General features: G+C 36.9%; 1 protein-coding gene across 3 annotated transcripts in view; it reads left to right on the forward strand.

The window, feature by feature from the left end:
• Positions 1–15,155, forward strand: part of CCBL2 (cysteine conjugate-beta lyase 2) — a 62,443-nt gene that overhangs the window by 31,374 nt on the left and 15,914 nt on the right. For all 3 annotated transcript variants that reach the window (XM_011956059.1, XM_011956061.1, XM_011956060.1), the window contains 6 exons: positions 2,804–2,953; positions 5,675–5,761; positions 6,309–6,434; positions 6,530–6,650; positions 12,556–12,632; positions 14,446–14,535. In XM_011956059.1, the coding sequence (XP_011811449.1) occupies positions 2,804–2,953; positions 5,675–5,761; positions 6,309–6,434; positions 6,530–6,650; positions 12,556–12,632; positions 14,446–14,535 (651 nt within the window). The remainder of the gene's footprint in view (positions 1–2,803; positions 2,954–5,674; positions 5,762–6,308; positions 6,435–6,529; positions 6,651–12,555; positions 12,633–14,445; positions 14,536–15,155) is intronic.

The following is a 15,155-nucleotide window of genomic DNA, read 5'->3' on the forward strand; positions in this document are numbered from 1 at the left end:
AAATACCTAGGAATCCAACTTACAAGGGCTGTAAAGGACCTCTTCGAGGAGAACTACAAACCACTGCTCAATGAAATAAAAAAGTCCCAGCTACTTGGGAGGCTGAGGCAGGAGAATGACGTGAACCTGGGAGGCGGAGCTTGCAGTGGGCCGAGATCGCTCCACTGCACTCCAGCCTGGGTGACAGAGTGAGACTCTGTCTCAAAAAAAGAAAAAAACAAAAGAAAATGAATTTGTAGTTAAAGTCTTCCTGCAAATAAACCACAATACCTAGATGGCTTATTAGTGAATTCTGTCAGGCATTTGAGGAAGAACTATTAGGTTGGTTCAAAAGTAATTGCAGTTTTTCCATTAATTTTAATGACAAAAACACAATTACTTTTGCACCAACCTAATAATACCAATTCTGCACATTCAGAAAATGGAGCAGGATGGAAAACTTTTACTTATTGATCAACAATTTGTGTAATTTGAAAAATAAAGAAATGCCTAATGGTTCTGTCTGACCTCTTAATCGGGGGTTTTGTATCAGGGTAATGCTGGTCTCATAAAATTAGTTTCAGCGTTACCCTGATACAAAAACTGATGTTAAAAATGCCAGAGAAAGAAAGAAAATTCCAGTTCAATATCTCTCATGAACATAGAAACAAAAATTGTGAAATTTTAGTAAATCAAATCCAGATGTGTGCATGCATGAGTGTGTGTGCCCCTGTGTATAAAGATATAAAAAGTAATACATCCTGACCAAGTAAGGTTTACCATAGGAATGCAAGGTTAGTTTTAATATCCAAAAATTAATCATCGCAATTATGCTATATTATCAGAAAAAAAGATCATCTTATGTAGTATATATAGAAAACACATCTGACAAAATTCAACTCTCATTTATAATAAAAGTTTTCAGCCAATTAGGAATAGAATGGAGCTTTCTCACTCTCATCAAAGGAATCTATGAGAAACCTACAGATTACACCTGTAATGCACATAATGTAGTAAGATTGAAAAGACAGCAAAGATGTCCAGTCTGACCACTGTTATTCATCAGTGTACTGGAGCCCTGTGAGATATAAAGATACATAGATTAGAAAGAAGAAAAATGTAAACTCATTTTCAGAAAACATGACTGTGTACATAGACTATCCTAAGGAATTCTAAAAGAAAAAAAAAGCCTACTATAACTAATAAATGAATTGAGCAAGGTCACAGGACACAAAGCCAATATACAAAAATCAGTTGTATTTCTATATATTAAAATGAACAATTAGAAAGTAAAATTTTTTAAATACTATTTATAGTAGTATCCCAAAACACAGAACATTTAAGAATAAATTTTTTAAAATATATCCAAGATCTGTACAATGAAATCTATAAAACATTACTGAGAGAAATCAAGCAATACCTAAATAAATTGGAATGATGTTCATGGATTTTCAGAAACTAAATATCGTCTCTGTCAGTTTTCTCAAATTGGTCTATAGCGGGGTTTTGCAATCTATGGCCTATGGGTCCAATCTGTCAGATTGTGTAAATAAAGTTTTATTAGAACACAACCATACCCACTTATTTATTAATGTGTATATTCTAGTTTTTGTAAATACATAGGTATGTACATGTCTATGTGTTTTTATATTGGTATAAGCACTGAGAGTGGTGTTGCACTATCACTAGGCTATGGACATCGGTCACCTCAGGGGATGGGAATGAAATAATATTGAGGAGCGATTGTAATTTTTTACACATCTTTGCCTAGTTTTACGTATTACATGAAGCATAAATTATTTTTGTATTTAAATTTTTGATTTTAAAAGCACAAACATTTATCATTCTAAGAAATGTCTATAGTGTTTACAGTTGCTTTTCAGATCTCCTTTTGCTAGTATTTGTTAGACCCGCTATTAAAGTAAAATTCAAAGGGACTCAGTTTATTGCTCCAGAGCTCAAAGTGCTTTCAAAGAAAGGCACATGACCTGCATTTGCACTCTTACTCTCAGGGGATAGAAAATCAGGATGGTACTTCAGAAGCAAAATGAGGAGGTAGATGCTGGACAGAAAACAACAAGAAATATTGACTTAAATACCAAATAAAACAAGGAGGGGGAAAGGGAAAGGAAGAAAGAAAAGGAAAGAAGGGGAGAGAACCTAGAAGAGAACTTAGGGAGAGCTAATCCAGGAGTCTTCAGACCCCCTACTTGCCTCAGACTATACCTTCATAATCCCTTCACTTCACCTATGAAAGTAGTTACCTTGGATAACCACTGCTCTCTTGACTATCAGTGGGAGTAGCGTCTCCCTTCCTTCTAACATTCGCTATCACATCAACACTAGTGTTCGTGTCTTTGGTGAATTTGTTTTTGTTCTCTCTCCCTAGTCCATTGGTCGGTATAATCATCTCTCCATCAATCAGGAAGAGCCAAGGAGGGGGTATACAGTTAACATGGGTTTTTTTTACTTATTTTAACTGGGAAACAAATCCAATTCTTTTCAGTATGATTTAATTACTGTCAAAAAATATGAAAGGTTCATTTTTATTCAAAGCAAATACTTTGAAATTATATAATCCCAAATCCTTTATTTAGTAAGAAGTTTTAATCATTAGCAAGCCTTCATGACCAATAGTGTGGGAATCCTCTAAATGCAGTAAATTTTTAAAAATTCATTGCCATTAAAAAACATAAATTTTCTTTGGGTAATTATAAACATCAAATCCAAATTTTAAAAATCCTTACATTTTAGAGCCATATTACCTCAAACAATAAGTCCCATATTTAAATTTAAGGTTTTGTTCTTATTTTTAATCCAACAGGGCCATCCATCACTTGTGAAAGCTCTGTCCTACCTGTATGAAAAGCTTTACCAAAAGCAAATCGATTCAAATAAAGAAATCCTTGTGACAGTAGGAGCATATGGATCTCTTTTTAACACCGTTCAAGCATTAATTGATGAGGGAGATGAAGTAAGTATGTTAACATTATCATAATACCTATGTTGAATCAATTATCATTTGTCCCACCTTTGAATCTTTTGTTTATATTATGCTGTTTTCTCTTTTTATTTTTAATTATGTTTTAAGTATAATGCATGTACAATAAAGTTTACAAATCTTAAATGTACAGCTGGATAAATTACTGTGTAAATTGCTGTGTAACTACAACCAGATAAAGATATAATACATTTCCAGTACCCAGAAAGCTCCTTTGTTCCTCTTCATAGTCTATATTCTCCCAGAGGTAACTACTCTTCTGTCTTTTATAACCATAGACTTATTTTGACTGCTCTTTTACTTGATATGAATAGAATTATACAGTGTATATATACTCTTGGGTCTAGATCCATTCATTTATTTTTGTGTCTGTCAGATTCATCCATTTTCTTGCATATAATTTATTCTTACTTTTATAGCCTATTTAAATAAGGGCAGAATGAAGGGACTAACACTGCTGGGGAAAAAGAATCTTTTGTTTTCATTGCAAAAATAACCTTTAATCTTAACTTGGTCTACAAGTTTTTGATTAATGTCTTTGCATGCCCAGTAATTGTATAAGCCATCTCATATGAAGATTTTTTTCTTTTTTTTTTTTTAAGACAGAGTCCCGCTTTGTTGCCCAGGCTGGAGTACAGTGGTGCGATCTTGGCTCACTGCAACCTCCACCTCACGGGTTCAAGTGATTCTCCTGCCCCAGCCTACTGAGTAGCTGAGATTACAGGCGTTCGCCACCAAGCCCAGCTAATTTTTCTATATTTAGGAGAGATGGGATTTTGCCATGTTGGCCAGGCTGGTCTGACCTCAGGTGATCCGTCTGCCTCAGCCTCCCAAAGTGCTGGGATTACAGGCGTAAGCCACCAAACCTGGCTGAGGATGTATTAATATAACAGGAAGGTAAAATGATTTTGCTATTTAGTACTGTGATGTATAACCAACTTTTGGCACCTACCTCAGTCATCTCTACCCGTATTTCCCATTATCATTCCAATACCCTTGCTTTAATACTTTTGCCTCTTTCATTTATTCACAAAATACAGAGGATCCAATATATGCTAAGTACTGTGAGATAGAAGATTTTTTAAAAAATAGATTCTGTGCAGAAGGAACTCCCTGTCTAGCAGAGAACACAGACTTGCAAATGGATTAAGAGGAACATTGTGTGTTAGCCAATAGTGGAGAATGTATAACTTATGGTAGTGACAAAAGGAAGAGGCAATCACATCTGCTAAGTCTGGAAAGCTCCAGGAAGACATTGCTTAAACTGGGACTGAAGAACAAGTATTTATCCTGATCTATATTGTAAACTTTCTTTGAACTCTCATAGCCCTTTATCATTCCACTTTTATGAAAGATGCTGCTATCTGCTTTGTGTTATGTTATTCTTTTACAACTTTGATTCCCTCCACTGTGCCAGACAAGATGTTTAAGGAAACATGTCAAGGAAGTTCACAGTTTCATATACATAATCTCCTTTAATCCTATAACATAATTTTGTCTCATACTTCAATATTGTTAATCCTTTGTTGCTTCTTTCTCTGCACTCTGTTGGGAGTATTGTAAGGCTTAGCCCGTAGCCTTCTTTCCTCTATTCTTTCTTCCTTCATCAACTTATCTAGTATTTTGAAACCACATACATGTCACTTGCTATCATACTGACCTATTTATTGTTTCTTTATCGCATTTATTACTATCTGAAATTATCTAATGTCCTTATTTGTTTCTCCGTTCATTATAAGCCTCTCTCAGTAGGATGTAAGTTCTAGGAGAACTTTATAGCTTTATTGCCAGCACCTAAAATAGTAAGGACTCAATAAATACTCTCAAAAAAAAAAAAAAAAAAAGAGAGAGAGAGGAAATTGTTCATATCATAGAAGTGAAGAAATCAAGGCGAAGAGTAGCAGGTATATTCCTCCCACTCTACTGCCCTGCCTCTCCAATTTATTTTCCTTTATTGTGCTCTCACTTTGTATTGAGTTTTATATTTCCCATTAGAGTTACAAAGATAGGTTGTCTTAGTCCCTGAGAACCTCACAGATGAGGTTGAGTGTGGTGGTTCAGCCCTGTTATCCCAGCAGTTTGGGAGGCCGAGGCAGGCAGATCACCTGAGGTCAGGAATTTGAGACCAGCCTGGGCAACATGGCGAAACCCCGTCTCTACTAAAAATACAAAAATTGACCGTGCTTTTGAGAAGAGAGAAACGTTTCTACTCTCAAGATAATGCTTTTAAATTAGCACTTTGTAACAGGGAACATTACAGTGTTCTCTTTACACATAGCCTGCTGTCTGTCACTGCCTATACATCACTTACATTCTAGATTTTAGTTTCTAATTTGAAATATGAAGAAATGCTTAATTGTTTTGGCTGGAATATCCCTTTGAGAATGTGATAGTCCCATTCTCCAGGTAAATCTACCTCTGCATATATGAAATTTTATATGCAATTTCAAATACTCCCACTGCATGCTTATTTATAGATCTCCCTAAGATACCAAGGCATCCAATTAAGACTACCTGGACAAGTTTGTCTCCGAGGTCTCTTCCCCTCAGATGTTAGCTCCACAAGGGCAAAGCCTGCCTTTTTCACTGCTGTATCCCAACATATAGTACAGTGCCTAGTCCATGGTAGGTACACAGTATTATTAACATGAATAAATGATTGATAGGTTGTGATCTTATTTGCTTTTATTGCAGGTCATACTAATAGTGCCTTTCTATGACTGCTATGAACCCATGGTGAGAATGGCTGGAGCAACACCTGTTTTTATTCCCCTGAGATCTGTAAGTTTGCCAGTAGGGTTCATATGGCAAAGTTTCAAGACTTAAGAAGTCTTGAAAATACCAATTACTTTGTTATGATAAAGTTTCTACTTTGATTGCATTTGGAGATTTCCTGTATGTCTCTGTTTGTCTAGTTGTCTTTTTTAAATATTTTCAACATAAGTAATACACTAAAGTGAGTCACAAAATCATCAGCTAACCTTAGAATATCGGACATGTTAACCATAGTTGTAGCTAGTTCCTGTGAAGGAATAGTAATAGCAGTTAATGTTGACAGGGCTTATTTTTCCATTTAACAGGTATGAGCATAAGACTTAGGTCTTCTTGGGCTCTTAAGCAGAACTACAGCCTGGTTATTTCTGTTTATCTTCTTTGTTAGTCTTTTTCTACTTTTTTTTCTGTTCCTACTCCAGGGAAGCATTTGTTGGTAATTTATTCAGTTTCCTTTGCCATGACTTTCTTTGATGTTTTTTTCTTATTAGATTGTTTGTAAGACAGTAAACATGACTTAATTGAATTAAATTATATCTTCATTCTTCATGCTTAGAAACCTGTTGATGGAAAAAGATGGTCTAGTTCTGACTGGACATTAGATCCTCAAGAACTGGAAAGTAAATTTAATTCCAAAACCAAAGCTATTATACTAAATACTCCACATAACCCACTTGGCAAGGTAAACAAGTCTCTTATCTCCTTACACAGTCTTCTGATCTATCATTTTCTCACATGTTGAATAATTGGCTGTGCTCTTTCCTTTATTATGTGTAGGTGTATAACAAAGAGGAACTGCAAGTAATTGCTGACCTTTGCATCAAATATGACACACTTTGCATCAGCGATGAGGTTTATGAATGGCTTGTATATTCTGGAAATAAGCACTTAAAAATAGGTACCGACTATAATATAGAGTCACAAATCTAAATGTGTTTGGGCACATATGGTAGAACTGATTGGAAAGTATCCCAGACCAAATCTAAAATGGTCTTTGTAATGGGTATCTGTCTGTATGAACACTTAAAAATGGTATTTAAATGAGCAATACTTTAGTGAATTGATGAATAGTTTGAAGGACAAAGAATAAGAGATTTTGGATCATACTATAAAGCTATGATACCAGAGTAGTAGTTCTTTTGCCCATATCCCCGGCTTCTTAGCAGAAATCTGGCAATTACTTGGTACATAAGACACAGGGAGCTTTCTTGTGCCTGAAGAGGTTCTAGACGGTCTGTGCTCAACCAAAATGCCAAGTCAACAGAAAGAAATTACAGGGGTAGTCAGGTATGCTGCTTGGCCCTTGCTTGAGATTCAGCCATTGCTACTAGGCTATCTCATGAATGCCGTAGTGTCTGCTGCAGTAGTCCAAACCATGTGAACTATAGGATTACAAACTGGGCTGCAACTTTTGGGTCTTCGCACCTCCCTTTCCTTTGCCTGGAAACACTTTTCCTCCAAATATCCACCTGGCTCCAAATATCCTTTGCCTCCTTCAGGCCTTTGTCCAATGTCAGTTTTCATGACCATCACATTGAAAATAGATAGACCTCTCCCTCCAGCATTTCCTTTGTCCTTTTTCTGTTTTGTTTTGTTTTTTTCCTCTATAGTAAATATCAGAATCTATATATTTTAATTCTAAACCACAGTAATGGAGGGATTTTGTTTGTTTTAGTCTCTTCTGCATCCCCATTTTCCATAGAATCTTGTACATGGTAGAGAATTAGAAAGAAATTGTTGAATAAATGAAGAGGAAAGATGAAAAGATTAAGGGAAGGATGACTAAAAAATGTAGCAGAAATAGATAAATTTTAAAATTTAGACCAGGTATAGTGGTTCACACCTGTAATCCCACCACTTTGAGAGGCTAAAGTGGGTGGATTGCTAGAGTCCAGGAGTCCAAAACTGGCCTGGGCAACATGAAGAAACCCCATCTCTACACAGAAATTCAAAAAATCAGCCAGGTGTGGTGGTCTGTACCTATAGTCACAGCTACTTGGGAGGCTGAGGTGGGAGGATCCCTTGAGCCCTGGTACCACTGGCTCACTGCAACCTCCATCTCCTGGGCTCAAACAATCCTCCCACCTCAGCCTCCCAAGTAACTGAGACTACAGGCACAGACCACCACACCCGGCTAATTTTTTTAAGAAAAATAAAAATAAGAAATGTAATACGCTTATATATTAAATTGTTGCATGTGCCATAATTATTCCTATAGTATATTACAAGTTGCTATAGATGTAGGAAGAGAAAGCAACTGTTTGAGGGGAATAAAAAAGGAGTGACCAAAAGATAGAGAATTAGCTAAACAGAGAAATAGAAACTAAATTCCTGAAACATAAACTAGCATGTACTTAGACAAGGAAGTGTAAAATATCAAGATACACTTAAGAAAGGTAAATGATTATTGAAATTTTAAAAACAAAGAAGAAGAAAGGTAAATAAGTTTTGTTTTTGTTTTTTTTTTTTTTTTGAGACAGAGTTTTGCTCTGTCGCCTAGGATGGAGTGCAGTGGCACAATCTCGGCTCACTGCAACGTCTGCCTCCTGGGTTCCAACGATTCTCCTGCCTAGCCTCTCGAATAGCTGGGATTACAAGCGCATGCCACCATGCCTGGCTAATTTTTTTACTTTTAGTAGAGACGGGGTTTCACCATGTTGGCCAAGCTGGTCTCAAACTCCTGAGCTCACAATCCACCCGCCTCGGCCTCCCAAAGTGCTGGGATTACAGGCTTGAGCCACCGCGCCCGGCCTTGTTTATTTATTTATTTTTGTAAGAGACAGGGTCTTGCTGTGTCACCCAGGCTGGAGTGCAGTGGCGCAGAGCTCACTGTAATCTCAAACTTTTGGGTTCAAGCAATCCTTCCACCTCAGCCTCCCAAGTAGCTTTGACTACAAGTCTGCACCCCCTTATCTGGCTAATTTTTTAAAAATATTTGTAGAGATAGCATCTCACTATGTTGCTCGGACTGTTCTCAATCTCCTAGACTCAAGCAATCCTCCTGCCCTGGCCTCTCAAAGGGCTGTGATTACAGGCATAAGCCATAGAACCCAGCCTCAGTTTGATTTATGAGGATGTGTTGTAGTAACTGGCATAGATCAGGGTGGAAAAGTAGGGTGATTCTAAAGGGCTTTGAATATGAGATAAAGGGTAGAAACTTTGTTGAGGAGGTCAACAAGAAACTTAATTTAATGGTAGATCACCATGAGATCACAGTGTTCTACATCATGAAATAGTGATATTGTGAATTCCATCCTGAAAGTAATAGCAATTTTCCTAACAGAAATTCAACAATTAGAAGCCAATATAAAAATCACAATTCTGTTCATACTTGTCCACAACAAAAAGCTATTGAAATAAACACATTTGAGTTTTTCTGATTTTTCCATTAATATGCATTTACTAAATGCTCATCTGTTTCACTATTGGAGCATCCACTATCAGATAAGTGGTAGTATTTGGTAAAGGCTTAAGAAAATTGTGTGGAAGAAAACTTAACATTGATTTTTTAAAATTTTGTACATTAATTTGATTACCAGAGTGCCAGTGAGCTTACTTTGAGAACTATTGCAAAAGGTGTAGCAAAACAGGAGAATTGGTTCCATGACTAGATTTTTTTTTTTTACAAAGATGAGAGCCAGCCACAGAGGAGGGTCTTAAGCAAATCAGATAACCTAGCAGTGGAGATGGTACATGGGGGCTATTTAGAAATTATAGAGTATAGCATTTGAAGGTGGAAAGAAAGCAAGCGTGATACTAAGATCTCTAGCCTGAACTACTCAGCAGTGATGAGGCCTTTATTCAGAGTAAATATGGAGAGGAGCAGATTTGTAGGGAAGGGCTGAGCAAAGGGAATTCCTGCTTCTCATGCTTTAAATTTGCTGAGTTTGGGTGTCTATGGGACATAGAAGAATAGATATCTGGGGACAAGTGGAATTATAGGCCTGATCATCAGAATCAAATTATAATGGAATGTATTTTTGGCAGTCATCAAAATGTTGGTGGTAGCTGGACACATGGAATAGAATGAATTTTCTCGAGGGGAATATATAAACAGTGAAGGCAGCCAGAGATTTGCAGGGTGTGGCACCTTACTACACCAAAATGTTATCATGTGTTAAATTGCATCAGAGTCCACCATTGCCCATCCTGTTGGTGACCTCATCTCAAGTCATTTGAACTGTTTCCCAGTGGAAAATCAGATTAACATGAACAATTACTTTCTTGTTGTAATTAACTCAGTGTAGCAATATTCATCCCAAAAGATCACTTTAGATCATCTTGAAATTGACTATTTAGATCTACTCATTTTAAGCCCTTCAGGGTAAAGTGTAACTGATAACATTATTTACTGAAGATATGCAAGATGTATATTTTGAGCTTAGATTTTTTTTTAGTTGTAACAGCCCATAAAGTTTAAATAAGACCAAAAAATGGATACACTATTTCATTATTTAGAAAGTGCAATTTGTTTGCATTAAAACTTAGGTATTCTATCACATACAATAGTCTTTTTTACATTAAAGATGCAAAATGGCTACAAAACAGCTATTACATCAATTTGCAAAGTGCAGCAGTAGTCCTTTAATATATGATGTATCCTTTACTTTAAAGGAAGTGATAATCTGCATTATACATAGTTTAGATTTTCTCTGGTCAAATAGAAAAGTGGGGCATGTGTCATAGCATTCTTTTGGAGTATTTTGGAAGACCAGAAATGTCTCAAAACTAGAAGGGATATAATTATTTATATCAAATTTTAAAATATTCCTTCTTCAAGTGGACATTCTAACTATTTTTCTCATTTATCTTTTTGGGTTTTGTTATATTCCACAGAGAATAAAATTATAACTTTTCTGATTTACATACTTTTCCTACTGTTTCAAATTTAGCAGGTATTTCAGGGTAGACTGAAATTACTTACACATTGTTTTGGAAATTCCTGTAGCTGCCTTACATTTTAGTAGGCACTTTACTTGCTTAAGAGCAGATTATTTCAGAAAGCAGAAGCTTAGATTCCCAGAGATGAGCATATATTTTCCCCTTGTGTGTACCAACACTCTAAGAACAATACAAGGTCCTCCACTTGTGCTTCTGAAAAACAAGTGGAAAAACTTGTGGGTTGCATGGAAAGAACTTCACAACTAAATTACTTGAGGAATCCAAAAAGCAGTATTGTGGGTGGCATTGTCAGAAGAGTGACAGAATGGTAATTTACCAGTTATTACCAATGTCTAGCAAAATTTACAAACTCTTGCATTTTAGACCTCCAGACCTTTGTTACCTGCATTCTCTTAGCCCAAAATATCTTCATTCCCTTTCTCTGCCTGGCTATGGCCTATGTGGTCCTCTGTGTCTCAGCTTAAGAATTACTGGCTGCAGAAAGCCACCCTCAACACCCTCTTCTATCCTTGCATCACCCTCCATGCCTCCTGCTATTACAGCATTTATCACACTGTATTACAATTGTCATTGTATGTGTCTCATGTCCCCACTAGACATTAAATTTTTTGAAGCATTGCATCTCATTCATTTTTGTTTCCTCTAGACCTTAGTCCCTAGCACCTGGTGGTTGCTAATGAATATTTGATGTGTGAATGAATCAATGTCTTTATTAAAGATATTAATCAACTTGAAAACCATTATACACCCTATTCGCATTATTCTTGAGTTCTGTATTTGCAAATTTGCCTACTCCCTAAAATATATGTGTAACAAAATCAATACTCACAGCACTTCATTTGAAGAGAAGGGAAAATTTGAGTCACCCTACACACATTCCCAGTCAAGGTCAAACAAGGCAACACTCTAGTTCTGTTTCAATTCACACTATAAGCAATTGTTCTCTGTACAGTGATTTTGCTGCTTAAAATGGCCCCCAAGCCTAGTGCTGAAGTGCTGTCTAGTGTTCCTAAGTGCAAGAAGTTTGTGATGTTCCTTATGGAGAAAATATGTGTGTTTGATAAGGTTCATTCAGGCACAATGGCCATGAGGATATTAAAGAGTGATAGCTAAAAGGTACAGGGCTTCTTTTGGGATGAAAAAAGTGTTCTGAAATTGGTTATGGTGATAGTTGCACAGGTCTATAGATATACTAAAAAATCACTGAATGGCATACCTTAAATTGGTGAATTTATGGGATTTATATCCCAATAAAGCTGTTAGCAAAACACACACACATACACACACACACGCACACATGCACACATGATTACTGGGTCCCACCCCCAGAGTTTCTGATTCAGTAGGTCTGGGATGAGGCCCAGTGATTTGCCTCTCTTACAAGTTACCCAGTGATGCTGATATTGCTAGTGTGAGAACACATTTTAAGAGCCATTGCTCTAGGAAGCCTGGAGAAATACACTCAGAAAATAGGCAAAATAAAGGGGCCTAAACAATAATCAGGATCATAACCTAAGCCCTGCCACTGGACTATTATATTGAACCTGCAGCCACTGCTAACATTGAACACTGAATGCTACAGCTCCTGTGACAGCTGCCACTTAAGGCAGTCTGGAACACTGCCTGCTGGTACCCCTGACACTCCTGCCCCAGAACTAATTTAAAAATTTTTAAATCTATTTATATATTATTTTGGTGCAACATTACAGTGTTGTAACCTTTTCATCTGTGTTTTACATTAAAGTTACATTATCTAAAAAAAAACTAGAAATAACTATACTGGCTAAACCATAATACACTTATTTTCATTGAATTTATGTATCTTTGTTATGTTTTTAGATTATACTAAATGTAGATTAATTGGAAAACAGTTATTTAACCTTTTTTCCTCCTCTGTTTAGCTACTTTTCCAGGTATGTGGGAGAGAACAATAACAATAGGAAGTGCTGGAAAGACTTTCAGTGTAACTGGCTGGAAGGTAAGATGAGTAAGAATTTAATTGCTTAAAAATAGGCCTGTATATTATTAATTTTTTTGTAGAGTGTTTTGTGTTTTAAATGCTGGCCAGGCATGGTGGCTCATGCCTATAATCCCAGCACTTTGGGAGGCTAAGGCAGGAGGATCACTTAAGGCCAGGAGTTCAAGGCCAAACTTGGCTACATGGTGAGACCCTGTCTCTACAAATACATTTTTAAAAAATTAGCCAGGCAGGGTGGTGCATGCCTGCAGTCACAGCAACTTGGGACTGATCACTTGAGCTCAGGAAGTTGAGGCTGCAGTGAGCTGCACTCCGGCCACTGGGAGACAGAACAAGACCATCTTTTAAAAAATAATGAAATAAATAAGTAAACAGATAAATGAATAATTGCATACATATTCAGTTTATATAGATTTTTATACCTGGTGATCTTTGCTTATCTCCTGACTTATTTGGCTTTCATGTTGAGTTTTATCCTTTTTGAGACCTAATTATTTCTTTAAAAGTAAGAAAAATTAGGTCATTTTCCCTTTTATAAGTGATCAACTAATGACACCTTTTTCTTTGCAAAAAAGTGTTCAGATTCCTGCATATTAATATAAAAGGAGAAAAAATAATGGTAGCTAATATTTTGGCAGGTTCTAAATATATACCAGGTTCTAAATGTTTTACATATACTAATTTCTTTCATTCTCATAACCGCACTATAAGGTGGGTATGGTTAGTATCTTCATTTTACATATGACAAAGCTAAAGCACAGAGAAGTTAAATGACTTGCCTAAGATTACCCCGCTAATAAATTCAAGCCAGTACAGGAAGTCTGGCTCCAGAATTCATGCAGTTAACCACTGTATTATTTATTACAATAATTTATGCAGTTAAAACCCAGTTCTGTTCCAGCCTCATCTCTCCTGAACATGGGTAAAAAGCAGGGAGCATTGACTGGGCATGGTGCACACGCCTGTAATCCTACCACTTTGGGAGGCCGAGGCGGGTAGATCATCTGAGGTCAGGAGTTCTCGATCAGCCTAACATGGTGAAACCTCATCTCTACTAAATGCAAAAAAATTAGTTGGGCATGGTGGTGCATGCCTGTAATCCCAGCTACTTGGGAGGCTGAGACAGGAGAATCGCCTGTACCTAGGTGGCAGAGGTTGAGTGAGCCAAGATCCGGCCATTGCACTCCAGTCTGGGCAACAAGAGCAAAACTCCATATCAAAAAAAAAAGAAGAAGAAGGAGGGAGCATCAAAAATTAGGCCTGCAGAATCAAGTCTATATGTTTTAATTATGAGTTCCTTAGGCCCTCATTCAGAGTTACTTTAATCTGTAATTCAAACAAGCTTTGTTACCAGTTTTTAATCTTTCAGAATATGACTCCATTTGGAAGCTGTTCCTTGAAAAGAACACCATCGAAATGATTCTAAGTACTAATACTGTACTACTTTCATAGTGTGAACTTTTTTTTTTTTGAGATGGAGTCTCACTCTGTGAGTGATTGAAGTGATTCTCCTGCCTCAGCTTCCCAAGTAGCTGGGATTACAGGTGCCCACCCCCACGCCCAGCTAATTTTTTTGTATTTTTAGTAGAGACAGCATTTCACCATGTTGACCAGGCTGGTCTTCAACTCCTAACCTCAAGTGATCCACCCACCTTGGCTTCCCAAAGTGCTGGAATTACAGGTGTGAGTCACCATACCCAGCCAGCATTTTAGGATTGTATATATTTAACAGTTGCACTAAGTTTAAACTGCTGTCTCAGATCTGTTATATATAATTAGATTTTCTGATATGTTTTATCTTCTCCTTTCCCAGCTTGGCTGGTCCATTGGTCCGAATCATTTGATAAAACATTTACAGACAGTTCAACAAAACACAATTTATACTTGTGCAACTCCTTTACAGGTGAGTGTTATAGTAATTCAGGGTAGAAGCATGGTCTTTCAGTGAAGGTATTACTTTTATATTGCATATTTGAATTGACTTAGTTCTCTTTCTATCCTTCTGTTGCAGGGCCTTCTAATATAATTTGGAATTTGGGGAGCAAATACATATTCACTGTTATCAAGGATGGTTTGGGTGTTTTTTTAAACACAAGTTTAGCTGTGTTAAACATTGCTGGCAGGAATCTAAAGTGCTACAACTCTGTGAAGGACAATGGCAACACCAAGCAAAATTACACATATGTTTGCCCTATGAAAGCAATCCATCTTCTAAGAATTTACCCTAAAGTTGTGTTTTAGTCCATTCTTGCACTTAGGTAAAGAAATACCCGAGACTTAGTAATTTATAAAGAAAAGAGGTTTACTTAGCTCACGGTTCTACAGGCTATACAGAAAGCATAGTGGCTTCTGCTTCTGGAGAGGCCTCAGAAAACTTACAATAATGGTGGAAAGCAAAGAGGAAGCAGGCATGTCTTTTTTTTGTTTTTGTTGAGACAGAGTCTCGCTCTGTCACCCAGGCTGGAGTGCAGTGGCCGGATCTCAGCTCACTGCAAGCTCCGCCTCCCAGGTTTACGCCATTCT

This window comes from Colobus angolensis, unplaced genomic scaffold, assembly GCF_000951035.1.
Source record: "Colobus angolensis palliatus isolate OR3802 unplaced genomic scaffold, Cang.pa_1.0 Scaffold41, whole genome shotgun sequence".
In the NCBI taxonomy this organism is placed as follows: domain Eukaryota; kingdom Metazoa; phylum Chordata; class Mammalia; order Primates; family Cercopithecidae; genus Colobus; species Colobus angolensis.